The sequence below is a fragment of the Phocoena phocoena genome, chromosome X (assembly GCF_963924675.1).
Source record: "Phocoena phocoena chromosome X, mPhoPho1.1, whole genome shotgun sequence".
In the NCBI taxonomy this organism is placed as follows: domain Eukaryota; kingdom Metazoa; phylum Chordata; class Mammalia; order Artiodactyla; family Phocoenidae; genus Phocoena; species Phocoena phocoena.
In genome coordinates this window covers 12,366,551-12,394,135 of record NC_089240.1, presented here as the reverse complement: position 1 = coordinate 12,394,135, position 27,585 = coordinate 12,366,551, and the positions used below count along the sequence as shown (strand labels likewise).

Genomic DNA, 27,585 nt, shown 5'->3' with positions numbered 1-27,585 from the left:
TTTATTATAGGAATTGGCTCGTGTGATTAAGGAAGGTGGGGAAATGTCACAGTCTACTGTCTACCGGCTGGTGAACCAGGAAAGGTGGCGGTATAATTCAGACCGAGGCCCAGAATCCGAAGGCTGAGAATCGGGAGCTTTGATGTCTGAGGGCAGGAGAAGATTGTCGTCCGCTCATCCTTCCTCCACCTTTTTGTCCTATTCGAGCCCCCAACAGATTGGATGGTGCCCCACCCACGCTGGCGATGGTTGATCTTCTTTCCTCAGCCTGCTGATTCAAATGCTAATCTCATCCAGAAACACCTTCACAGACACACCCAGAAATGTTTTACCAGCTATCTGGGCATCCCTTAGCCCAGCCAAGTTGACACATAAAATTAACCACAGTCTAGACCCTCCAGTGTCTGTAGCCATCTGCCTGTCGCTTGCTGGGATAAAGGTTGCTACCAAGGCCATTCTGTACACAGTATACCTCGGTGACATTGTTCTGCAGGATGACACACGAAGAGTCCTCGTGTCAGCCAGCTTGACTTGCGCTGGAGTAAGTGCTCTACAAATACTTGGTTTCAAGATCCGGCACTCAATAAAATAAAATAAAAATAAAATAAAATTTGCTCCAGAAGAGGTGGGTTTTTTATAAGGCTGTAGTATAAGATTTCAAGAGCATGACAGTACCAGGTCTTAAGTTTCCCTGAGGTGGGAATATGAAGAGGCAGAATAAACGATGGCCTGCTTTCCTAGCCTGAATTCCGAACCAGTTGAGATGAAAGAGTAAGAAAGATAGCAGACAAAAATAGACCTTTATTTCCAATAAAGCTGATACTGTCGAATGTGGCTTATATCTGCGGGCAGCTGGGCTCCTGAATACGGCACCTGAAACTGAGGCAGACTCTATTCAGACCTCACTGGCTGTGCTGGAGCCCTGCAGGCCACTGCCATGGGGGCTGGCCCTTCTCACAGAGGCAAAGAGCGGAAGAGGACCCTGACCTGTGGCAGGCTGATTCCCAAAGAGGAAGAGGAGAAGCAGGGTTCAGCTATGCGAGCGCAGCTTCCTCTTTCAAGTCCACCAATCAGATCGAGCTGTTTCCTTCCCACTATGGAGGGGTGGGTGAGATACAGCAAGAGTTGAGGAGTGTTAATGTTAATGGAGTACCCTCCATGGGGAGGGAGATATCACCAAGGGCAGCCGAGGTTTTCCCTAACACTGTGGAAGGTCCTGCCCTGCTGATGGAGCAGGGGTCACACTGATATAGGACACCAAGGTCATGGCTGAATCTAGTGTTAGTGCAATCTTGGTTTTATTTTGTGGCCCCTTCTCGTCTCTCTAGGCTTATCTCTTTGCCATTCGTGCTCTTTGAGTGAGTCATGATCTCCCTCACTTCTTGGTCTTCACACGTGCCTGAAACACACTCCTGGCCCACCTTCACTGCCATCTTTTTTGTCTGGCTTACTCCCTTCCCTCCTTAGGACTCACTTCCTCCGAGAAGCTTTATCTGGCGCCCAAGTGTGAGCTAAATCCTTCCTGTGCTCCTCACACGACCGTGTACTTACCCAGCAGGACCCTTACTCCGTATTTTATTCCCAGTTACTCTCTTCTGCATGAGAATATGAGCTTCATGAAAACAATTATTGATATTTTCTGTGTCGTTTCCATTGGAAGACCTCAATGACTGTTTGTTCAATGAATTCATAAATCTTTATTATTTAAAAAGTATTCTGTTGTAAGTTTTACATCTATGAATTGATAATCTTTTGGCTAGTTCCTAAATACACAAATGTATAGGAAAATGATCAGAAACCCATTGCCACTTATAGGTTATGAAACAACTTTTTGAATTTTCATATTAAAAAAAGTTAGATCTACTTTTTATGCCTTAGGATACTGCAAAAACAATCTGGCCTAGACATATATAATGCGTTCTTGTATGGGGGAGGAAATAATCTTATTTGTGTAAAACAGTAGTATCTGATATATATGCTGAAACCTTCATAGATATTTTCTCTTCTCTTACCTCTTGGGTATATTTTTTTTTTGTTTTTCTTTCCTGTTGAAATATAATATTTCTACTCTTTCTTTCTGTGGTTTTAGAGATTTGTGATTTGTTCCTTAAAAAGTATTCTTTACTCTTTTTAAGTAGTGACTTAAATTGTTATATTTGGTGGAATGAGTCTTTGAGCAAAAATTAGATCTGGCTTACATAATTACAAGAGATGTTGGGATTTTAATTGCAGACTGCATTTTCTGGTTTGCTCGTTTAATAATGGTTAAAGAGAGTTTTGAAGTACAGTTTCCAGGGTTAAAACGGATAAACACATTAAGCTTTAAAGAAAGCATTTGGATAGCTAGAATGTGAAAACTTCATCCAGTGATGCAAAGGATCGGAGTTGTCACCCGTAAGCCTGAGGCGGGGAGCCACGCGTGGTTTGCCGGTAAACATGGTTTTGCGGACACCTTTCAGAGCTGTTGTGGCTGATTGGTATTTCTTGTTGGCATTACAGATGAATTTCATAAGTGTGTACAGAATGAGCAAAATGGAAAGTCGAATCTAAATAGAGGGGTACAGAGAGGACCCCAGCACCAACGTACAAACAGCGTCTTAAGCTTTCAGTGTTAAGTCTTACATTTCACATGTTACCATGTCCCTGGGGTAGTTTCAAATGCTAAGTAGTTGGGTGTCTTTTTCATTTTTGTTAGTTAGGATAATCACAGTCGTTTTTAAAATGAGCATTGTAGAGCTGCTTGACTTTTCCGTTCAGTGAAATCATGAAATAAGAAGGGCTCGATTTTCTAGTGCTGTTTAGAATCGGTAAAATTTCGTTCTGCCAAGAGGTACTGTGATTGCAGACGCTCCCAGGAAGGTTTTGCTCCCTGCACAGAATGCCTGCCATAGATGGCTGCTGGGGCTCAGATTTATTTACCAAGATCAGTGTCGTCAAATAGAACTTTCTTTAAAGATGGAAATGCGTTATAGTCTGCGCTGTCCACTGTGGTGACCACTAGGCACGTGGGGCTGTTGAACCTGCGAAATGTGACTAGTGCACCTGAATTTTTTATTTTGTTTAATTATTTTAAACGTAGCCACTTGTGGCTAGCGGCTACTGTGACGGACAACACAGAATGTCAGCACGGACAATGCTTTTAGATTTGGTACGGTCTTGCCTCTGGAAAAGTTGACTTTAATTTCTATGAATTCATCTGATATATCTCGCCAGCATTTATTGAGCACCTCAGGAGTGTGTGTGCCTGGTGTTGGAAAGACACGTCCTTTGGATTTCTCCTATCAGCCTGTAAGGGAAGGTGTGGAGGCCTGAGATCTGTCGTCCCACACACCTGGGTGAACGTGGCCTTGGTAACAAGGCTCCTGCTGTTTCAACAGGAGCCGCGTCTCTTTCACCCTGGGCTCTGGGACCCACCATGGCAGGGCCTCGTCCCGGCGGGCTGAGGGTATGAGTGGCGGTCCCTCTCACCCAGCTGGGAGCTCTGCTTGCTCAGGGCTGCATCTGCCCGGAGGAAGGGGCTCCCACTTGAAATTCTCTCAAAGATGTTGCCCGGGCTAGCGTGGCCCTGTCACTGAGGTTCATCCCCTCAGCTCAACCATCTTAGTTGCTCCTGACACTTCGGTCAACACATTTTCAGTGGAAAAAGTGAACAACTCTTCACAGCCCTCCAGCACCTACTTTTTCTTCTGTTTTTTTTTTTTTCTTTTCTTTTTCTAAAGGTATCTTACCTCCTGGAAGGGGGCAGCATGGCCCATGAAGACTTCTGTGGACACACTGGTCAGTTGAACCCAGGAGACCTGCAGGTATGGCCAAGATGAGGAATGGCTGATGGTTTCATAGTCTTTGGGTGAGGCTGCTCCGTCCCACCCACTTCTGGTAGCTTCCCGCGTCCCCTGCTCTGTCTGTTACACCTTGGACTTGTCCCTTTCTATCGCTTCTTGCACTCCGCCTGAAAACCTGCACAGGTCCCTTGTATTCCTCTCTCATGCTTCCCTGGGCCCTCACAATCAGTTTTTAGCTCCCACGTAGGGCTTTTCCTGATGCTTCTGAAAAAAGTAATCACAAGTCACTGTCTCGGCTTCCTTCTCTTGCGTCCCATCCTCCAGTCACTGAAATCAGGGTTGGCCTCTCAGCACTGCCCCCCAAACCTTTCCTGACGCTGTTCAGGTCACGGTCACTCATGATGCCCCAGTTGCTGCCACATTCACTGCGCCAGTTTCCGGCCTCATCTTTCTAGATCTCTCTGCTGCCTTTGAGACAATTTTCTATTTATCTTCCAGTCCATCTGCAGGGGTAGGTGTTGTCACTTAAAGAGCATGACCCAAACCCGGCCACCATCCTAGTCCTGTCTGAGACGTGTTACCATTAAAATCCCCAGAAAGTGCTTGGTTCATCTTCGCCAGTTTTTATAAGTGTGGACTCTATACAGGTAGTTTCTGGGATCATTTACATATTTTGGGGGATGACATCTGCAAATATTTGAATCGTGGTGTTTCAGTGAACAGGAGATTGAGAGGCAGAAAAGCAAAAGGGCGAAGAGTTGTGCCCAAAAGTCAACAGTAACCTGTCCCCGGAGCAGAGTGTAAAGCATAGCTTCGACTGCTTGTGACTCCGGAAGTGGATTTTTCCGCCCTCCATGCATCAATTCTAACGTGCCTCGGCATGGTTCCCAGTGGGATTGAGCCCCAGGTGCCCACAGGTGTAACCTGCTCGTTAACCCCCCTTTGTGGCTTTCTCCCTTGCCTGGCTCACCCTTCCTGCTCTTCCCTACTTGTGCTTTCTGTACCACTTGCCAGATATACTCCCTGCACTCGAGCCCTTGTCTCAGCATCTTCTGTGGGAGAACCCAAGCTGAGACGGGCAAGAAACCTACCTTTTGTGTTCTATCCCTTTATCCTCAGATCCCGAGGTTGGCATCTGGGGCTGGCCCCTCATGTGCTCTTAGTAAAGAAGTAAATGAACGCTTGAAAACTCTGCAGAAGAGCGGAGGCAGTAACTTCCTCCAAGTGGTGAGCGCTCCGTTCCCCGTGTTGAAGTCAGCCGCCTATGGTGTGGTGGGTCCCGTGGGCCTCCACGGGTACCAGTAGGCCCACCTCGTGTCCTCCAGCTGCTGCGAATACCGGCTGTTGATGGCTCTCAGCTGCATCCCACTCTGGGCGCTGCCCTCTATCCCGGTAACTGCCTCTCCCAAGGTTGTGCTCGCTACTGCAGGGTGGCCCACAGTCAAGGGTTTGCTGATGTGGGGATAGGAAAGCCTCAATTTGGGACAATTCTGAAGTTTCATCCGACTCCAGAGCTCCCTGTTGGCTCGGCTAAGGCCTCTGTTGTACAGTAACTGCATTGGTGATCGGCTTCTCCCCCTGCCCAATCCTGCTTTCTTCACTTGTTAAGATGCGTCTCCCGAGAGCACTTCTCAGTTTACTCTCTGCCTGCAACTCCCCATCTAGGGGCGCAATCTAAGACTCAGGGATGCCAAAGAGGGGGTTCTTCCATTTGTGTGAATTCCAGAGCTGATGATTTGATCGCACATGCAGAAGCATGGGACATGTTTGGAAAACTGGAAAGGGCCCCAGCAGTCGTCTCTGTCATTTTGTTATTCCTTGGAAAGCAGACTTGTAAGGTGCCTGACTTAGTTACCAGGTGGTAATCATCCCACCTGTGGACTCATTAGAGGCCGGGTCACACTTCCTTCTTGTCGGTCTGGTGTTCGCAGTGGATGACCGTGGGCCAGGGCATCGTGCACGCCGAGATGCCTTGCTCAGAGGAGCCAGTCCACGGCCTACAGCTGTGGGTTAACTTGAGGAGCCCACAGAAGATGGTGGAGCCTCGGTACCAGGAACTGAAAAGCAACGAAATCCCTAAACCCAGTAAGGAGGCCGTGACCATTGCTGTCGTTTCTGGAGAAGCCCTGGGAGTCAAGGTAAGCCGCGCTGTGGTGTGTTTGTGAAAGCTGAGGTATGCAGCGACACGAGGCTGGCCCGCTCTGGGTCGATAACTCTCGCCGGGTTTGTCACGGTTCAAGTCCCGTGGGATGGACTTGCTTCAAAGGTGTCAGAATAAATGCAACCTAAGGGAACCCAGAATTTTTTTTGCCACGTGCAAACCTTTAGAGTTAGGAAAATTACAGGAAAGCAAGCTCATGTAAAGAATTTGGTAAAAAAGCAGTTTTCAAGATTCATCTTAATATGTGTGCAGATTGAGCCTGTTTCCTTTTGTTTATCGTGCAGTTTTAGAGTGCCTCGTTTAAGAAACAAAAACCAAAACTGACTCCAGTCCCCGAAGATTGATTTAATTATTTATGCTCAACTTAGTAAGGACAGCACACTACGACATCATAGAAAGGTTTTTTAAAAAATTAACTTGAACATGTATTTAATCCATACACGCCACGCCCTGTACATTCTTCTTAAGTGAGACTTTATAATATTTCAGTTCCAGGTCCCACCTTTTAATCAAATGAGATCAATTTTGGCTAAACTTTGTGAAGAGATTTTGGTAGGAAAAGGGTATGGCCAGTACTGTGTTAACGGCACACCAGAACTGCTTGCCTGGAGCCTAGGTTCCTGGTGGTGAGCTCGGTAGTGTGGTCTCTTAGGCAGAAATGGTTAAAAGGGATGGGAAGGGGGGATCTGGGAGGGCCCCCCCCACCTCCAGTTGCACACGTGCTACCTGTTGTCTGTTACCTGTTGTTGAGTGGTATCAACATATTGGGAACCACTTTGCCATTCTCTTCGTGCAAAGAGCACTTAAAACTATTTTACATACTAATTTATGTAAATTTAAATTTTGTTTATATGCACCCACAGGGATGATGGCCAGGCAGTGGGATGCATTCATGGTTAAGAGGTGGGTCATGATTACTGGTTAGGACTTCACTGGTTTTTGTATTTCCTGCGCCGTAACCCGCAGTTCTTTTCCTGTACCGTGCCTGGGAGTATGTGTTATTTTGCTTTGCTTCCAGTGCAAACAGAAGCGATTGAAGAAAAAAAATATCAAAATTCACTCCCTAATAAGCATATATAGCTGACTGCTATCTACGCCCTGGCAGGCCTCCACGTTACTTTGCAGTTGGAAACGTCACCCTTCATTGTGTTTCTGTGACCCATTCGTGTTTTGCCAAGCATTGGGCAGTGCGCTTTTCAACTGTGCGTCGAGTTTCCTTCTCTTCAGCTTCACAGGGGAGAATACAGGTCCTGTGAGGTCTTTCAGGTATAAGGCAGAGGACCTCACCTTGTGTAGGTGGGTCTAAGGCAGGGAGGGTCTAAGGAGAGCTCAATTGGTGCAGAGGAGAGGCGGCTCACTGTGCTGCCCTTGGCGTTTTTCATTCTGTGTTTTCAGGACTCTAGGGACGGGCCTTGGGATACTGAGGCAGATGGTAAAGGTCAAGAGATTTCCTTCTCTCCACCAAAGCCCAAGGCTTTACCCAGTCACATGTATTGGTGTTGTCTTTAAGAGTTCACTTACAAAAAGAGTTATCTGCAGCTAAAAAGAGAAATTAGACCACTGATTTAATGCATAATCAAAGCCAGCCATATCATGAATCCTTAACATTTACAACTGCTTCTCTTTTATAGAAAATACAGTGCAGTTTTAATGTCAGAGCTGGTACCAATTACAGGCAGAAGGACATTTTAAAGCACTTCCAAGCAGCAGACCACGTGCTCTTGCAATCCCAACTAAGAATTAGAAACCAGACGTTAATAATGTTTTAACTTAGTGAAATAATGTCTTAGTAGCTGCCAGCCTCTCTCTTTTTGTCAACTGAAACCTCTGAAGTGAATTACATTCTCCTAGATAAGTGATCAGTCTTTATTTTTTAAAATTAATTAATTAATACATTATATTTACTTCTGGCTGCATTGGGTCTTCGCTGCTGCACGCGGGCTTTTTTCTAGTTGTGGCGAGCGGGGGCTACTCTTCGTTGCGGTGTGCGGGCTTCTCATTGCGGTGGCTTCTCTTGTTGCGGAGCTTGGGCTCTAGGTGGGCGGTCTTCAGTAGTTGTGGCACGCGGGCTCAGGAGTTGTGGTTCACAGGCTCTAGAGCCCAGGCTCAGTAGTCGTGGTGCGCGGTCCCCGTTGCTCCGCGGCATGCGGGATCTTCCCGGACCAGGGCTCAAACCCGTGTCCCCTGCACCGGAAGACGAATTCTTAACCACTGCACCGCCAGGGAAGCCCGATCAGTCTTTATTATGAGAGCATTTGAATAAGGGACTCTTGGAAGCCTGGGCAGCATTAATTTAGGCTCTGAGAGGCCATGTGGTGCTGTGGTTACCAGTGTGGACTCTGGAGACAGCTGACCTGGATTAGAATCACCACCATGAACTAGCAGTGTGGCTTAGGGCAGACCATTGAACCTCTCTGTCCTTCGTTGTCCTCATGTGTAAAATAAGGTTGCTGTGAGGATTAAGTGATTTTTTTTTTACACTTTAAGTTGTCAAAACAGCATCAGACGTGTTGTAAGCACCACACGAACGGTAGCTGTTATTATTATTATTTTGATTACTTTGTGTTAACTTGGGCAGGAGCTGGGCTGAGATTTATGTTTGTGGTCTATGCTAAAGGGACTTGCTGGGATTTGGGAAAGGTAATTAAGCTGCTCTGAAGAAAAGACACCAGTGTGAGTCATTGTACACACGGGGGGCTCTTGACCATTTCTTTCTGGGTGTCGTAAGAAACGTAGTTTTGCACATCTGAAGCCTTAATATCTGCTCACACAGGGATGATTGGATTGCATCAGGAAGATAGTTTTAAGTTAAATCATGAGGTGAGGCTGAGAATATACCTTTCGAGAGATTGATGTGTTTATAACCAATAGAGAGTCACCAACAGCTCCCCTCTCAGCACCTTAAATAGCTAGAAAATGGAATTAGTGACCATTCCAGCACTTCTCCAGTTTTAATATTCACATCACTTCGGGCTCTTGTTAAAATGCAGACTCCGATTCAGCAGGTCTGGGTGAGGCCTGAGGGTCTCCATTTCTAACCGGCTCCCAGGTGATGATGTTGCTGTGGTCTGGGGACCACGGTTTGTGATATGTGTTATGTTCCTGGGATTCAAGACATGGGAGTTTACTTATCAGGAGGGACAGTTTGATTAGGTACCTATAGAAGATGTTAAGGTCCAATTCTGTGGCTTTTGGCAAATCTTCAACCTTTATGTAGTGAGGGCCTTTTTGTGCAGAACGCTATAAGCTTTTGCACGCAGCACGACTGACCTTTGATATTCCCAAAGCTAGATGTGTCCCTGTTGCCCAGGTTATATGTGTCTGGGCATTTCTTTAGCCCTTGGGAAGCCACAGCCAACTGTGAGCAAGATTCTGCCAGGACAGCACAGTGTAAAGCGAAGGCTGAAAGGGGGAAAAGATAAAAATGGGATACTTTGAATAGTTTCTGTCACTTCTGGAAGGTCAAAAATCACATGTTTATTTCATGAGAGTATGAAATTCTCCAAACCCCATTCCATCCTTATCAGGCAGCCAATCAGGAATATTTATTGCCAGTTCTCTCTGCAACATGATTCTTTTCCCAGCAAATGCCTCTTCTTGCCTCCTGCTGTTTTAAATTACATCATGTCAGAAGCAAACCTTAAGGAGGCCTCAGCCCCACCCGGGTCAGAAAAAGGCTACCTTGAGCCAGACTGCTGAGTTCAAGGGCAGCTCCAGCACTGACTGCCTGTAGAGAAGTCATGTAAGCTTGCTGGGCCTCAGTTTTCTCATCTGTAAAATGGAGATAATTATAATGACCCAGAGGGTCATTGGGAGGATTCACTTGGTTAATATGGGTAAAGAACTTAGAACAATCCCTGGCGTCGAGTAAGCCCTCTATAAGTGGTTGCTACTTTTACTTTTTTTTAAAATTATTTTATTTATTTTATCTTTGGCTGCATTGGGTCTTCGTTGCTGCACGTGGGCTTTCTCTGGTTTTGGTGAGCGGGGGCTACTCTTCGTTGCGGTCCACAGGCTTCTCATTGCGGTGGCTTCTCTTGTTGTGGAGCATGGGCTCTAGGCACACCGTCTTCAGTAGTTGTAGCACATTGGCTCAGTAGTTGTGGCACGTGGGCTCAGTAGTTGTGGCCTCAGGCTCTAGAGCACAGGCTCAGTAGTTGTGGCGCACGGGCTTAGTTGCTCCATGGCATGTGGGATCTTCCCAGACCAGGGCTCGAACCCGTGTCCCCTGCATTGGCAGGCGGATTCTTAACCACTGCGCCACCAGGGAAGTCCTACTTTTACTTCTTTGCAGAAGCTTTGTGCAGTGTTCATGTGTCCCACAGTCATAACAAGAAGAAGCTTCCTTCTGATGAGCAGACTGTATATTCATGTATTGGATAACCAAAATTTTAAAAATTCACTTTCCAAAAGAGTTTGCCAAGCATGTCATGTAATTTGCTCAGATCTTGTTTACCACTGTGCCCCCAGCACCTGAAACAGTGGCTGATACATACAAGGCAATCAGTAAATATTTGCTGGGTGGATAAGTGAAATCGTTAAAACGTAAACGAATGCTGGAATAAGAGAAAGTAGGCTGAAGTAATAAGATCGACAATATAGGGATTAAGAATGACTGCAGTAAGCTTAATACAAGCTAACTAAAAAGTTGAGAGAACAATGGAATTAGCTAATATCCATTTTCAAATGAAATAAACTATTTAAGGGATTCGGAAGCAGGGAAATAAAAACCAGATTGATTTTTTTCTTTAAATATGAATACTAGGCTGTTTTGCAAGACCCACATTGTTCCTTGAAGGTTTCTTAAATTCAAGCAGTGACACCAATCACTGAGCAGAGGTTTGGAGGTTCGTAGTTCCCTTTGGGGGTCCACAGACAGGTGTCTCCTTGTCTTTGGTAGCGTCTTTCCTGTGGGTTTCAGGGCGTGGCTTGATCTGTAGTAGCGGACATACTGGCTTTCAGTGCATCCCTGTGGGCCTTCCCCCTTCTTGGCCCCGATTTAGCTCCAGCAGGCATTGGGAGACCTCTTGTGCCTTGCACCAAAACCCAATGTGCCCACTAATCAGCCTGTGTTGGTTGTGGGCTAGCATGTGATTTGTAGCCAAGCCTGTGATTGTCACCTCCGATTCGCAGAGCTGGGGGTGTCTCCAGGCTGTGGCAGGCCGTTGGTACCCACACACGCCTTTTCTTACACCAGAACTAGAGAAACAGCTGCCTGTACCACATTTCGCAGCTTTTGTTTTCATCCGGGAAACTCCAAGGGCCAAATGTCATTTGAAACACTTTATCATCAATATAGAATTTTGTCAGTATCCCCCTACCTTAATTTGATTTAAAAAAATGTAGTTTATGTGGCTTTCGAGGAAATGCTCTTACAGCATGTCCAAATGGCAGTGGGTTTTGGGCAGTAACACTGGACAGTAAACTTAGAACATCTTTACATTGTACCCATTTTGCTCTTTCAGGGGCAATCTGAATTTTTAAAAATTGGACCTGGCAATGTGAACTGGACCTTGCCGACTTTACAGTTGGCCCCAGGTTTTCCGCTCCCCCTGCCATTTCCCTGGCCTTTCTGAGCTGGCTTCTGTTCACTTGGGGATGTGGGGAAAGCTGACCCCCTCCCCCAGGAGGCCTCTCTTTCCTTCCGAAGCCCAGAAGAACAACTTCTCAAGGTAGCATTTAAAAAACAATAAATCTTGAAAGCAGGTAGCACAGGCGCTTGTTTTTCCTTTGAAGTATTCCAGCAGGTTCATGAGTCTAGCTTGAAAAAGAATAATGGCTAGTCTCCCAGTGGCAGAGGTTGCGAGTGGAGCCGTGGGTTTCTGACGAAGGGAGCTCGGGTAACAGGCTTCAGCTGGCCCCGAGAGCAAGCAGAGGGAAAACAGCACCTGCTCAGAAAGGAATCCTCTCTTCCAAAGGCCTCTCTGTTCATTGTTTCTATTTATAAATCGGAGCGCTCTGTGATAGATTTAAAAACTGGGTATTTGAAAAATCATTCCCTTTGGGATGGAGGGGGATAAGGATGGACCTGGGACTTCTCTCACTATGTCTTCTTATTTTTAATTTTGAAAGATGTAAATGTTTACGTATTTAAAACCAGAAAAAGAAAAAAAACCCCAAAGCTTAAAATGAAAACCGAACGGAAAGAAATGAAGAACCTAAAAATTTGTGTAAAGATCTCAGCAACATAACCATACAGAGAAAATATTTATTTTAAGACCTTTAAACATAGTTCTCTGACTGTACAGTTTGAGTGGGATATATTCTACAGGCAAAAACATAAAATTTTAAACTTCATTTTGTGTTTGTATTGTTAATGTTGGCACCACAATTTTAAAACAGTTTTGTACGTATTATGAAATAAAACAAATGAGTAAGTTTGTTAACATTTTTAGGAATCAAGATTTTTCAGTGTAAGAAAAATAGGTACAAATATAAAAGAGCTTAAAAAAATACTGGAGTATTCAGTGTTATATTAAATACTAAATATTTTTTTAATGGATGGCCATTGTCTCTAAGAGGCAGTTTCTGGAAACCTAATATAATTCGATCATTTTAGGAATTCAAGATTTTTAATGATGCAATTTTATCTTTCTTTGTGACAACAGTGTCATTTTCCACTGGGTTTTATTTCCATTGATTTTTCTTTTATGGTCCATGTTTAATTAAATGCTATGAGGAGTGCTTTTAAAAAGTCCCTCCTGAGAAATTCACAATCACCCAAACGAATTCACGCTGAATTTCCCTTTTCAGATTTTAAATAAATGTATTTTAATGGGTGGGTGTGGGGCGAGAGGCAGGGAAATATCACACAAGGCAGAGAGCCTCCTGGTCTTCCTCTGACACAGGGCAAGAGGGAAACAGAGCAGTTGGAGGAAAAGTTATTGTCAGGTGCGAAGTCCTGTAGAAATGTGGAGCCGAGGAATTCACCATCTGCATCTCCTTGCTAGTCATCACCAAGGTCCAGCCCAGTCCCCTCTCTTTATTGAAGCCTTCTCAGCTGCCCTAGATCCACAGAGCCATCCTGTCTTCACCATCCATGAGATCTTTGGACTGACAATTATCATTTGATTCACGCGTCCCATTTCTCTACGAGCTCTTTTCATTCAGTCATTAGATACTTGCTGTGGGTACAGTGTGCAGAGCCCTAGAGATACGATGTGAATAAAATACAGCCTCTGTCCTCAAATAGGGTCACAGTCTAGCCGGGGGCGGGGAGAAACGGGCCAACATTAGAAGTATCATGTGATACAAGAAATGCTAAAACAGCGGTTGTGTAAAACTTCCGTGGTGGTCCGGAGGATGGAGAAGTAATTTTCCTTGTGTGGATGGAGGTAGGAAAGGAAACAAAGAAAAGAGATGGGGACAGGGGTCATGTGTTGTGATGGCTTATACAAAGGCTTGGATAGTAGGGGTGCACTGGCTGTTTGGGGATCACGATGGGGGGCTGCGTAGGCAAGCAGAAGCAACCAGATGCTGGTGGGGTTGTGACAGCGTGAAAGGAGATGATGCAGAGTACTGGGGAGGAGGGAGACCCAAGGCCAAGTTTGCCTACTCCTGGATTTTACCTAAGGCTGACCTTGGTTGTATATAAATTCCTGCATCCCTCTCTCTCCCAGGGTTTTTCAGTAGCATAGTTTGAGGGTAAGGTCAGGTGGGGTGCTGTGTGCAGCCCTGTCTCATCTCGAATTTCACAAAGCAGTTCGTTCTGTAGGACCCGCCCCATCACAGGCTGGGTAGCCCGAGCAAATGATCAGCCTCGTTGCACAGACAAGTGCAAATCTTGGTTCTGATTGAGTGTGAGACCAGGCACGGTTGGGTCTGTTAGTGTTGTTCAGTAAGTAGGAAGACACCAAAGAGCTTGTCCTTGTCCTGAGTTGGCAGCCGTAGTTGGCACTTCATTTGCAGTTAGGAATGTTCAAATAAACAGTGGTCAGGATCTGCTCACATCAGCTCTACAGAAGGCTGCTTTTGCCCAGGGCAGCCTGCTCACCCCAGAAATACCATTCCTGGTGCGCACGAAGGGTGCCAGATGCTCTTATGCCTTCAAGATGTCCCTGCCGACCCAATCACCTAGGAAGAACATTCCAGTGGTGTCGACGAGCCCTCTCGTCTGCCAGTAAATGCAGATTGGATAAGTGCACTTTTAAACCAGAAGTTACATCCTGAGTCATTCATACATCGTTGGCCATTACTAATCAGGGTTACAAATTAGCAGCAGATTTAGACTAAGAGCATAATGAAAGCTATAAAAAGCAACGTATCACCTTCAGTAAAGGTGAGCGGACACTTTACATATCATTATAATCACTTCTGTGACTGTCGCGGCTTGTCCTCTGAGGATATAAGAAGTCTTTCCCCAGGAACACGTAACAGATTTTTTTTCTAACCACAGTGAGAAAACACAGGACAGCTTCAGAGAGCTTCAAAGGCTCTTGCCTCTTGCATTAAAAACTGAGCCCCTGTGGATATAAATGAAGTGGATATTGGTATTTTAAAAACTGGCACTGGCACATAAAGAGCTACACTGTTGAGAGCTACGAACACCATACTTTATTTTGCCCGAAGCACAAATCTTTGGGATCATGTGGCTTTTGAACAGTTTGACCAAACTCACACTAAAATGTGATGAGTAAATTTGGTGTCAGGTAGAATTCTGATTACTTGAAGCTTCATTAAGAATTGTCCTGTGGTTAGGTATAGGTACTCCAAGAGAGAAAAGCATTAAAAATTTTCCACTCTAATGGGCTCTAAATCATGGATGGGGATGACTTTGTAAAGGAGGGGCATGTTGTGATGTTCCGACCGCAGGGAGTCCTTTTCACCATGTGTTGCAGGCCACGGGCCGTTGAGTGTATACCCTTAGTAAAACGAGATGAGGGCATGGTCAGAGCCAGCCGTTGCTGGAAGGACTCCCGCACTGGCCATTGGGGAACTGGGAGGATTTCCCAGGAAGGTATTTATGCCACTGTAGTTCAGTTGAGCTCAGCAGATGTGTACTGAGGGATACCTATGTGCAAGACTCTGTGAAGATGTAAGGGAAAAAGAGGAAAAAAATCAGAGAGCTGGAAGTGCACCATCGGAGGAACAGACACGTCCCCTGGTAACACGAGTACGCTCTGTTGAGTCACTGGGCTAGTAAACATGGCGGGATTAGGGGAGGGCAGAACAGATGGGGGGCTCAGCCCAGTCTGGAAGCGCCAGGAGAAGCAGGCCTGAATCTAGGAGCAAACTGGCCTGGCAGAGGGTGGAAAGAGTCTAGACAGTGTGAAGGAGACAGCACGAGTGAAAGCGATTCTGTTCGTAGGTGTCAGAGTTGTCCAGTGGAATAACTCAGTACTCTTAGGAGGCCTTCGAAACGTATGTCCATTGTTTTGAGCATGAAAATTGTTAATCATCTTTACCATGTAAAACTTTTGTGGTGATTTGGTTAATTTCTCTCTCTCTTTTTTGTTTAACTTGTCAATTTGATTCTCTTTAAGAAAATCATGACTATACCGATGATGTTTCTCCTGGTGTTACTGCTCTTCTGCCTCCTCTGGCTTTTCTCTCCCTCTCTGCATGACCCAAACCAAAACAGTGCAAAAGTCCAACGGTACAGCTCTCACGTCACTGTCTGAAGGGGTCACCCATGTGGAGACTAGAGTGGTTCCATTTGGAACGCAACATGGGGTGATTAAGCACCGGGTTCATTGACGAATAAAATAATGATAATTTGCCTCTTTTTCATGAAACCTGAAGCCCCTCATGAAGCCCCCCTTGCTCTCTTGTGCTTCCATGTAGATGATCATTTTTAACATTATGGAAGGAAACCATGATGGCCCCAAATTTTCTTTTCCTGGTCCAACTAGAAATAGCAATTGGAGAAATTTCAATGCTTCCTTTTAAAGGCAACCATTTTGAAACTCAGAACAGGGCCCTTCTTTCCCACCACCTTCAGACACCTGCCTGGCTCAGTTTTCCTCACCTTTCTAGGCTCTAAGTTCCCATCATCAAATCTCTAAGAAGAGAATAAGGTTCTGATCTAAAACTCGTTGCCTTTATAAACCAAGTCAAAAGAAATTATAATTAGAAATTATATTCTAAATAAAATTCCAAAGTGTCTTCACCCAATTTAAATTCTGCTTCGCTTGGGTAGAATATGGATTTTCTTTTTCTTTATAAGCGCAGTAGGCTGGGTTGCCTCCGCTGGACTGGATGTGGCTCCATCAGGACTGCCAAACTGGAATTCATTCTACCCCAGTTCTCATTTGTCTCACTTAAAAAATATCCCCAAAGATAATAGGACACACATTTATTGCAATACCAGCCCTGGTTCCATGAGATTTTGTTGCACAAGCAAATCTCTGAGCCCTAGAGCAGTTACATCTGCAGGAAATCGATGTACGCGGTGAGGCCAGAACATTAACATAGTTGCGAGAACAAAGCATGTATTCATAGTTCTCCATCCTCTGAGGTGAGACATTTGTGCCTTCTTGAAATTTAGATGCTTGTACTGGTGGCAACTCCAGGTCTTTAGAATATCTTCCACCCAACTGTTGAAGACTAAGAAGAATATGAAGAGGTATTCTTCTGACCAATACACAGAGAAATGTGAATTCTAATAAACTACCACTTGATACCTTTTAAGCTGACAAAAATCAGGAAGGTGGGTATTATCAAGTGCTGGGAAGGACAGGAGGAGATAGAAACTTCCTGCGTGGCCGATGAGTGTAACTGTATTCCTTGTGGAGAGCGAGCCAGCATTACTTAGTGAACCTAGCGCTGCATATAGGGTATGCCCCAGCCATTCCACTCATAGATATTTACTCCAGCAAAGCTTCACCAAGTAGACATATGATGGTGGTCATGAGATGATGTAGGTGGCGACCACTTAGGGAAAAGATAAGTATAATTTGGTGGTTACGTATTATGGAATATGGTACAGCTGCTAGAAGGAATGGATTATGTCTACTTACAGCTGTTTTATTAGATCTCAGGAAATAATGTGAAATAAATAAGAACAAGAAAGCAGTTTTGCACACAATACCACTTTATTTTTTAAGGCCACCTGTCTTTCTAAATGAACATACGGAGGGTAGGTTGGAAGAATGTTCATTAGGTGTGCTTGACTGAGAGCCAGTGGGGGAATGGGATTGAGGCAGAGGATGACGGAGGAAAAAAATACAAAATGAGGGGCTTTCATGGGTGTCTGTGACCACGTGCCATAGACCGTGGTGTATGACCACTTCATTCCCATGTACCCGCGGCAGGGGTGTGTGTGTGTGTGTGTGTGTGTGTGTGTGTGTGTGTGTGAGAGAGAGAGAGAGAGAGAGATTGATTGATTTGTGTCCAGCAGCAGCTTTTAGGTTTTTTAGTGTAGGTGATCTCCTGTGTGGGTGACTTAAAGGATTCTAGGATGCCCTCACCCACGCCAAAAAAATTTCAGTTACATTATCTAAACTGTACCATTAGAAAGTCAATCCTTTGACAGTACTATAGATGGAAAAGAGCATGGACTATGGAGTCCAGTAGACCCGGGTCCACATTTCAGCTCTGTTGTTTAATACCTCTATGGCCTTAGGAAAGTTTATTTTTGCACCTTTATTTCCTCATCTGCTGAATAGGGAGAATGACGCATAGTGCATGGTATATAATGTGCCTAGCAACAAAGAGTGTAATTCATAAATATTTGTTCCCTTTCCCTTATCCGTCTCCGTTTCTGCTCCCACATTCCCTTTTTATCATTAGACTTTACTGACAGCAAATCTCTAGAATTTCTTGGGATGAGAAATGAAAATGGCTGACATCTTTGGTAGGTTTACAAGGTACTAAATTCTAAGTCAGAGCTGTCCAATGAAAATATAATGGAAGCCGTATGTCATTTCAAATTTTCAATGGACACACTCAAAAAGTAAAAACAAACAGCTGAAATTAATTTTAATAGTATACTTTAGCCAGTTATCCAAAATATTATCATTTCAATATATAATCAATATAAAATTATAATGAGATTTTTAATATTTTTTGTACCAAGTCTTTAAAATCCACTGTGTCTTTTTTTTTTTTTTTTTTACACTCACGGCACATTTCAATTCACACTCGCCACATTTGCTGTGCTCCGTAGTTACAAATGGGTGACGGCAACTGTATTGGACAGTGAAGTTCTGAGTGCTTTACCTGTATCGGTTCTTTTACTCGTGATTTCACTTGGGTTCTCTGGAAAACAGAGCCTAAGGCAGGGCGCCCCCGGGCAGTGAGAGTGAGGGAGAGGGGAAGCAAGACAGATGCTTGGTGGCACAGGGGGCCTGTTCAGAAAACTGTGGCTCAGGACTTTCTAACGAAGGAAGAAACAGGAAGAATTTTTCTGTCATCCTACACCTTCCATCCCTCTTTGGCCAAAGTCAGCCTGTGGACGCTAATTCCCTGCCCTTCTTGATTGCGTCAGCAGCCCCCTGCGGCAGCCTCTGTGGAGGCCACACACCACGTCTGGTGGCTCGGATCTTCACTCCTGTCTGGGCGTGGAGGTCTGTCAGGCCAGACTCTGGAGCTCCTGGAGCTCCCGCCACTCTGGGGGGGTGATGGAAGCCATTCAGAACTTGACAGTCAGCCAGGAGGGGCCGAGGCGGCAGCAGCCATGGCACCTAGGGGTCTCCATAAGTGGCCGAGGCCTCAGAAGCCAGGGAAGCTGACTGTGTCCAGTCAGATTCTCACGACAGCCTGATGAGGGAGAGAACTGAGGCATCGCGAGATGAGCCACTTGCCCAGGGTTATGCATCTAGTGAGTGACAGAGCTGGCCTTCTAACTGGATGTGTGGCCCCTGACTCTGTGCTCTTAACCACAAGCCTACACACGTCCTTACCAGTTCAGCACAACCCAATAGAAATGAGATTTTCTGCTGAGAGCGGGTTTCTTTCCCATGGAAACTTTAAAGACAGAGGGCCTAAGAGGAGAGATGGACGTTGACGAGGGAATTCTTGACCCATCAGTCATTTTGCTAAGGAGCTGACCCCTTCCTCCTCGCCCAGGAATTCATGAACGATCCCCTGCCCTGGATGGGGGATAAGTACCAACCCTTCCCTAGGTCTCCAGCCCTTCAGCAGACTTGTCAACTCTTCAGTTTCTCAGAATTGTTGCCGAGTAGCAGGGAACTTAACACTCTTCTTACTTCTGGGTAGAAGGGAGACCCGTATTTGATACTTTTGGAACCTATTTGTATACTTACTTCAGTCAGATGGCTTGGTGTAGTAAGTTTGGGGTCCTGGGGGTTGATCAAGGAAGAGACAGGTTCCTGACAGGCAGCAACACACAGGCTCTGTTTAGGTGGTGCTTGGACGGGGTGGCATGAGAAGGGAGTCCGTCACGGTCAGAGACCTTCCAGAGACAGTGGCGCAAGGCCACCACCCAGAAGGGGGCTAGGATGAGGGAGCTCCCTGGGGAGTCAGGAATTGGAGAGGGGGCTTACGTGTTTAGGTGATGTCACTCAGCAACAGGGTGGAGAGTCTCTGGGTCAGAGAGCTCCAAAAGGCAACTGCAGTGCGGGGTCTTTTGTAGCTGGAGAGTTCGTCCTTATTTGCGGCAGATGTTGGGGGCAGTTCCACAGGATATGTAAAGTAGGTAGGCTCTAAGTGGCTAAAAATGTGTTTCTTTGGAATATATTTAAAGTGATTGGATGTGTGAAAATTTGAGTTGGGCTCCAGCGGGCTTTGAGCTAAAGATCCTAGCTTGCTATGAAGAAGTAAAGAAGATGGGTGCCATTTTTACTTCATACACAGGGGCCACGTCAGGCCCATTTATATAACAGCTGGACAGGAAGCTTTCCATTCACTCACCTCTTTCATTGCTGTTATGAGCTATTAAGATGTGAGTGAAGTTCTTAGGGAAGCAAGAGTCTAGAATTCCTGATAGTATGAGATGCTTTTCCAGCCAGGCAAGACCTACTCTCCCTTTTTCTTCTGGCATGATTTGAATCAGAGCGTCAGGCAGCAGTAGACGTGAGAGAGCAGCTCTCCACCTCCGCCACGTTGTATTTGAGAACGCAGCAACTCAGCTGGGCCAAAGGTCACACATCTCGTTGTGGAAAGAACCCAGACCGAAACTCAGGTCTCCTGAGTTTTGTCCCATTTGATGTGTACAGTAGCCCTGCCTCATCACACCATTCAGCCCTTGTACATAAACTTGCCGAGTATGTCTCTCTCCAGTTTGGGAATGCCGTAGCTCATTTTCATGGAAGAAAGCTTCAGAATGAACCTCCATCTCTTTCTACACCAAAAGGGTACCTTCAGCCACTTAACTTGTCTTCAGATGCCTCGACTGTGTCAGAACATCCTGCAAACAATCACACAGGAGATGCCTTGTGCCATAATAGATTCCCCCTTAGACATGAAATTGAAGGTTCATGTCTACACAATCGTCTGTCCCCAGAGCCCTGTGAAATCATGTCTTTGCCAAATAGTCTCCCACGTCGATGCACTTTCTTACAAGACCTCTTAAAGACCCTTAGTATATACCAAGTGTAACTATTAGAGATTAAAAGTGTTATAAAGCCCTGTAAGGAATATTCTAGCATCTGTTACTAGATTTACTGACTCAGCCTTGAAAAACGTTACCCGTGGATGGGAGGTAAACGATCGGAAGGCCCCCGGTTGGCATATTTGGGGGTCGTTCGTGATTTTATTGTACTGTTGCCTTTGTAGGATTATGGATGAATTATTCATATAAGGAATGGGCATTTGTTCTTTCTCTGGTTTTAATTTTCCAAAAAAAAATTGAACATCTGTAACCCAATTTCAGGCAAGGATGCTGACTCAAAGGGTGAAGAAATCAAAGTCTCTACTTTCACAATTAACACGTCTCTGATTAAATTTCAGGCCCATGAGTCCTGTCAGCATCTTTATTCCCTTCCTCCTTAGCTCTTCTCTCCTCACTACCTGTACCCCAAATACAAGGTGAGAAGAGAGGGACTCAAGTGTTACTATTGATTAAAATGCTTCTTGAAAAAGGATACTCTTGAGACTAGACTGTAGAATAATTTGGCTAAAATGTCCACAATTTCTGGTCAGCTGGACAGCTTGATGGTCAAGATTTTCCGCAATCCTTTATGGCTGATAGAAGTTAAAAATGTGGTCTGACCTACAGGGGTGGGAGGGAGGGAGACGCAAGAGGGAAGAGATATGGGAACATATGTATATGTATAACCGATTCACTTTGTTATAAAGCAGAAACTAACACACCATTGTAAAGCAATTATACTCCAATAAAGATGTAAAAAAAAAAAATGTGGTCTGGCCCTCTCTAGCTCTCACCCTATACAGAATCATTGGCATTTTGCCCAAGAGTTTCTTGTCTTTTCTTTGCGTAGCACTTCATGTATATGTCAAAATGTGATTACAGGGTTTTAATCCTTCCCGTAATGCCTTTGGCACCGAGGGTGGAGACTAATCTCTCCCGATCCTTATCAGAATTCTTTAAAATAATCAAGAATTCAGAAATCAGAGTGCTTTGGATTGGAGACAGAAGACATTTACCCTTTGGTTGAAGAGCATCAGCCTATTGTCAACAACAAGAGTTGGAACTTGGCTTTAAATAACGTGGTAAATCTACTTTTCATTTCCTCAAATCGTAAGGTCTCCCGAAGAAAGGGGAAGGTATGGTTATGGTTCTCCACACTGGGACCATGGATCTGCCAGTGAGTTTCTTGAGTGTGTGCAGAGGTGTAAGTGGTGGAGAGAATGGGTCTGTGAGAGCAGGAAAGTAGCGGCAGGAAGGTGAGATTGGGAAGCCCCGTGGGCCATGGCCTGGGTGATGCCCAGAACTCCTATGGACCAGATCGTCCTCTCTTAGTTGAGTCTCCTGAGCTCGTCAGTGAAGTCTTTTCCACTGAGCCTCTTTTTTTTGTGATTGGCAGAAAGAGAACCTACCCGAAATAGACGCAAGTATAGGTGCGAACTTAGCGATACAGAAGATGGTCAACAACTGGGGAAGAGAGAAGAATCAATTGGGACAATTGGTTAAACATTCATACAAAGAAACCAGTTTTGCTCATGATCCCGTCCTTCGTAGGAAAAGAAATTTGACGTAGATCAAAGAATTAAATGTTAGAAAATTTGAACTAGAAAAAGACAGGCAAACATTTAACATGATCTTTGCTTGGGAAAGACTTTTGAAGTTTAAAAGCATTGGAAGGAAAAGCTGGATAGATCTAATAATCCATGTCAGAAATGCCATAAATGAAATGAAAGGCCAAAGCAAGGTTTTTCCAACAAATAATATTAAGGACAAATAGCTTTAATTTATTTTTAAGAAACCCTCTCATATAAATTGAGAAGCGCCAAACTCCCTTAACCCCACACCCTGCAGTTCTCTGCCCCCTCTCTGAGTCACACTGCACAGAAGATTTGTCGGCACGTGTTCTCTCCACTTCCCCACCTCGTCGAGGCCCTCTGCCTGGCGGCCACCCCCATCAGTGCACCGAGTCACTACTCCATGTGGCCAAACCCAGAGGTCTTTGTTTTCCTTCCTTTGCACGGGTTGCACGCTTCCTCCTCCACACTGTCTTTCCTTCCTTTGGCCTCTGAGATAATACGTTCTTGTGTCTCTGGATGCTCTTTGCTCCTTCTCAGTGTCACTTCTCAGGTAGGTGCCATTTCCTCTACTAGACCCCTAAACACCCAGCTTCCCTGGATCTCAGTCCTGAGTCCTCTTCTCATTGAGTGTCGTCTCCCTGGATGATCTCGCCCATCCCATGGACTTAGATACCATTTATAGTCTTACAACTCCCACATTTATTTTATATTTTTATTGGATTGTAATTTATATGTAACATTATGTTAGTTTCAGGTGTACAACATAGCGGTTTGATATTTGTATATTGTGAAATAATCACCACAATACACAGTAAGCCTAGTTAACATCCATCACCATACAGAATTACAGAATTTTGTGTTTGTGTGTGTGATAAGGCTTTTTAAGATTTATTCTCTTGGTCAGTTTCAAATGTCTCCCACTTTCAAACGACTCCCACATTCATATTTATAGCACAAGCCTCACCTCTGAGCTCTGTGTGGACTCATATATTCAGCTACCTACTTGCCATCTCCATTTGCATGGTTCCCAGGCATGTCGAATTTAAAATGGCAAAAGTTGAAGTCTTGCTTCCCTACCCACACCTGCCTTGACAGCAAACACACACAAACTCGTTTCCCTTCCAGGCTTCTCCGTCTGAATGAGTGAATGGCACCACCACTCACTGCTCAGAGTGGAAACATGGTGGTCATCCTTATTCCATCTCCTCCCCTACCTGCATCTAGTCCGAAATATATTTTAAATCTACTTCTCTCCCATCCCCTGCCCAGCCTTGGCCAGGCCCACTGCAGCAGCTTCTTCAGGGGTCTCCCCTCTCTTATTTACTCCCTTCCAGCTCTCCACATAGCAGCTCAAGACATCTCTTTACGATAAAAATTGGATCAGTGTGTTCCCATTGTACTTTAAAGAAATCCTGCCTGGGTCTTTTCTAACTCTCTAAACTCATCTCATGCCATTCTCTGCAGCCTCCTCCTGCTGTCTGCACGTGGTTCTCCTGTCAGTGTCCAGATCCTCCAGGCTCTTCACTGCCTCAGGGCCTTTGCACATGCTGTGCTCCATTCTCTGCCCAGAAACCTCTTACCCCCAGCTCTTCTCATTCGATGCCATTTTATTTTCTCCCCTCTGCCCTGTTTATTTCACTTATGGCATGTGTAATTTTATATTTAATTTGTTAAATTGTCTTCCTTACTAGGAAGTAAACCACAAAGGCTGAGCAGATCTGTTATTCACCGATATATGTATCCAATGACTAGCACACTCCAGACTCTCAGTCAGTATTTCTTAAATGAGGGAGCTAAGTAATGAATGAAAACATAAATAGGTTAATGAGCAGATATTTTATAAAACGGGAAATACAAGCGGCCAAATTAATACACATGAAGCATACAGAATAGTGCCTGGGGCTTCCCTGGTGACACAGTGGTTAAGAATCCACCTGCCAGCGCAGGGGACACGGAGCCCTGGTCCGGGAAGACACCACACGCTGCGGAGCAACTAAGCCCGTGCACCACAACTACTGAGCCTGCGCTCTAGAGCCGCGAGCCGCAACTACCGAGCCCATGTGCTGCAACTGCTGAAATCCATGTGCCTAGAGCCCGTGCTCTGTAACAAGAGAAGCCATCACAATGAGAAGCCCGCGTACCACAGGAGTAGCCCCCACTCACCGCAACTAGAGAAGAGCCCACGCTTAGCGACAAAAACCCAACACAGCCAAAAATAAATAAATTAATTAAAGAATCGTGTCTGGTATATACTAAGCCCTCAATATATTTAGTTATTGTTATTCTTGTGTTAATAACATTTAGTAGCACTTGTTAAAATAATAATATCACCCAAACTAATAGTCAAATTAAAAGAGTAACGAGATATCGATTTCTGCTTCTTAAATAAGCTAAGATTAAAAAAAGATAAGATGGTCACTTATTTGATGAGATGGGCACTTTTTACAGGTAATTACCAACTGATACGACCAAAACCAATTTGGATGAAAGCATTTCAGTTAGTGTAACAATTGATAAAAATGATCTTTTCGTTCAGAAACATGCTGCTAGACACTGGTTGTTCAAATATTGGTATCTGTACTGTGGAGGTTGTGCCTTTAAACTTTTTTTAGGTTAAATTTTTTCCTGATTTTTTTTTTCTTTTTGTCTGTTTTTTTCAGGCATTTCCAGGTATGTTTTTTTCTTTTCCTTTTCTTTCCCCCAGCAACTAATCCCTCTATTCTATTTTTGGACAAGGATGTATTGGGGAAAAAAATTTAATGTGTAACAACAGGGAATTTGTTGGAATGAGTTAACTTTCTAACAATAGGAGATTAGATGAGTGAAAAAAAGCCACTATTCGGAGCACCTAATGAGTTGGAAAACGACCCTGTGGGATAGCAAAATTACAGAGACCAGAAAAGCCAATGACTAGCAGTAGACTTGTTCAGGAAAATTGCTGTTCAGTCATGTCATCGTGTTGACCAGCTAGCTCACTTTTAGCCACATTGCATTTGGCCATAAACCTGTAGATATCTCAAGAGCCCTATTAAAATGTCTGGACTTCTAGATGTACAATTTCAGTGTGAAATGTGGTCAAAATTTTATGTGTAAAGATATTCATCAAAAGTTAACAGTGGGGGCTTCCCTGGTGGCACAGTGGTTGAGAGTCCGCCTGCCGATGCAGGGGACACGGGTTCGTGCCCCGGTCCGGGAGGATCCCACATGCCGCGGAGCGCCTGGGCCCGTGAGCCATGGCCGCTGAGCCTGCGCGTCTGGAGCCTGTGCTCAGCAACGGGAGAGGCCACAACGATGAGAGGCCCACGTACCGCAAAAAAAAAAAAAAAAGTTAACAGTGATGCCAAAGAACAACTGTAAAACGAAATGCCCAACGTTAGGGGCATGATCCAACATGAGAGTAAGGATCCAGGAATAGGTATACGCACTGTTTCTTTCTTTTATACAATACTGAGGATTTGCACTTGTTACCTTAGAGTAATTTGCTTAAGCAACGTCTAGTAAGATTGAGAATTCAAGTGCATTTCCTGAATAAATCACTGAATCATCAAGGGTTTTCGAAATACTTCTCAAAAAGATGTGAAAGTATTTATTACAGCTCTGACATGTAACAACTTGCTGCCCCGTGCTTTTAGGGAAGGCCAGCATGATGGCAAAATGAGCAGCATTCAGGGATAAACGGGTGGCAGTTATCTGTGAAAGGAGCAGCGGCAAGATGAAAGAGACTTTATTTTCTTTACCATGCTTATACGTAGCAAGCAACATAGCACTCTTTTTCTTGGGAAGACGTACTAAGCCACATAACTTCCATGTGGAAGTGATTTCATCTTCTAATTAAGATCACATTTAAGAATAAAAGCAGAGGAAGGAAACCAGGTTAACACGGGTATCATACCAAAAGCCTGGGGAAGCGGGAGGTCTTTGAAGGATAGAAGATGAAGGTAGTTCGGGTTCAGAAGGAAGTGGTTTTGTAGACCTTGTTTTTTTGTCTTGCTTGTTTTGTGGTCATTATTGGAGTGGTGTCTTAGACTCATTTAGGGTTTAATTCTGACATATTTATAAAGAGACAGGGCTTGTCTGGGTTTGGTAGCACCCCTGTTGTTAGAGGTTAGCCAAAATTTACCCTTCACATCTCATAAAGAGTTCCGTTACTTCACTTCTACAAGGCTTGCTTACATGGTATTTGAACTGTAAGATTTTAAGCCGTTGGGCTTTTAAAATACAGACTAAAACTTTTTTTTTTTTTTTTTTTTTTTGCGGTACGCGGTCCTCTCACTGCTGCAGCCTCTCCCGTTGCGGAGCACAGGCTCCGGACGCGCAGGCTCAGCGGCCATGGCTCACGGGCCCAGCCGCTCCGCGGCATGTGGGATCTTCCCGGACCGGGGCACGAACCCGTGTCCCCTGCATCGGCAGGCAGACTCTCAACCACTGCGCCGCCAGGGAAGCCCCAGACTAAAACCTTTAAAGATAAGTTTCCCAAATGCTTTAAACAGAGAATTAAGAAATGAGAAGAAAAGAAAGACAAAAGAGGAATAGCTTGGGATTTTAGTACCTGTGCAGGCAGTGTTAATCAGGACCAAAAGAAAAAGGGAAAAGAAAGTAATTTTACTGATGGAATTCAGGTGCATTAGTTCGGTACATGCTGAAACAGATTTATAGAGAAATGTTTCATTCTGGGTTGCCTTGGACCAATTTATTTTAATCCTGTGGAAATAGATAGATTGAGGACAAAAAGGAATGATTTGCTTAATTAAAGTCTCATTCTATTTTGAGGGTCTATTAATAGTTTAATACTATACATGAAAAGAAACAAAACAGAACTCAGGAAAGAGTGTGCCTAATGGCGATATTTCTTTATAGTTGCAAAGCAGCAGTGTGTGTGATGGAAAAATTAAGTCCAGATTTGCTCGAAGTGCATTTGAGCCTGGCATTATCATCTTTGAGTTAAATGAACAGAATTTACATTTGCTATTCCAGCAGCAGTTACCAAGGAAGATCAAAATTTTAAAAAGCAATACCTATTTGCTTTTCGAAAACTGTGTGTGTGTATATATATCCATACATATATGTATACACACACTCATGGGAACAGCTTTCAAATTGAATTTTATCTCAGGATGGATTAACTGAAATAGAATAATGTACATATAGGTTTGGGGTAGTTGCTTATTCAAGACGTGTTATATTGAAACCGTCACTGATCTGATTTTCAGTACAAAAAGGAAAGTAGAATCCGAATTCTGTTTGTGGCTATAGATGTTGTGAAAAACACCTTCAAAATGAATTTCATATTTCCCTGTAGCCCTTTTCACACTGTAAGGCAGTAGGATATATTTGTGGCTTTATAATGTCTCTCGTTGGTTTGTTTACAATTTTGTAAACGAATATGTAAGTACAGAATTCTGTGTCTGTGTGTGCATACGCATATCTGTGTCCTTGCAGCATTAGAGAGAGAGGTTACTGTTTGGGGGACAATATGGATTAGGTTGAGAAGCTAGAGGCAGGAAGAAAAGAGCTCACCAGGAGGGCAAAACTGATGGCCGAGCTTGAGGGCAAGAGTAGTGCAGTTAGCCAGCAGCC

At 44.5% G+C, this 27,585-nt stretch overlaps 1 protein-coding gene across 1 annotated transcript in view; it reads left to right on the top strand.

Moving 5' to 3' along the window:
• PIR (pirin) overlaps positions 1-27,585 on the top strand; it is a 99,240-nt gene that overhangs the window by 33,896 nt on the left and 37,759 nt on the right. The window contains exons 3-4 of the mRNA XM_065901120.1: positions 3,720-3,803; positions 5,714-5,920. Coding sequence (XP_065757192.1) covers positions 3,720-3,803; positions 5,714-5,920 — 291 coding nt within the window. The remainder of the gene's footprint in view (positions 1-3,719; positions 3,804-5,713; positions 5,921-27,585) is intronic.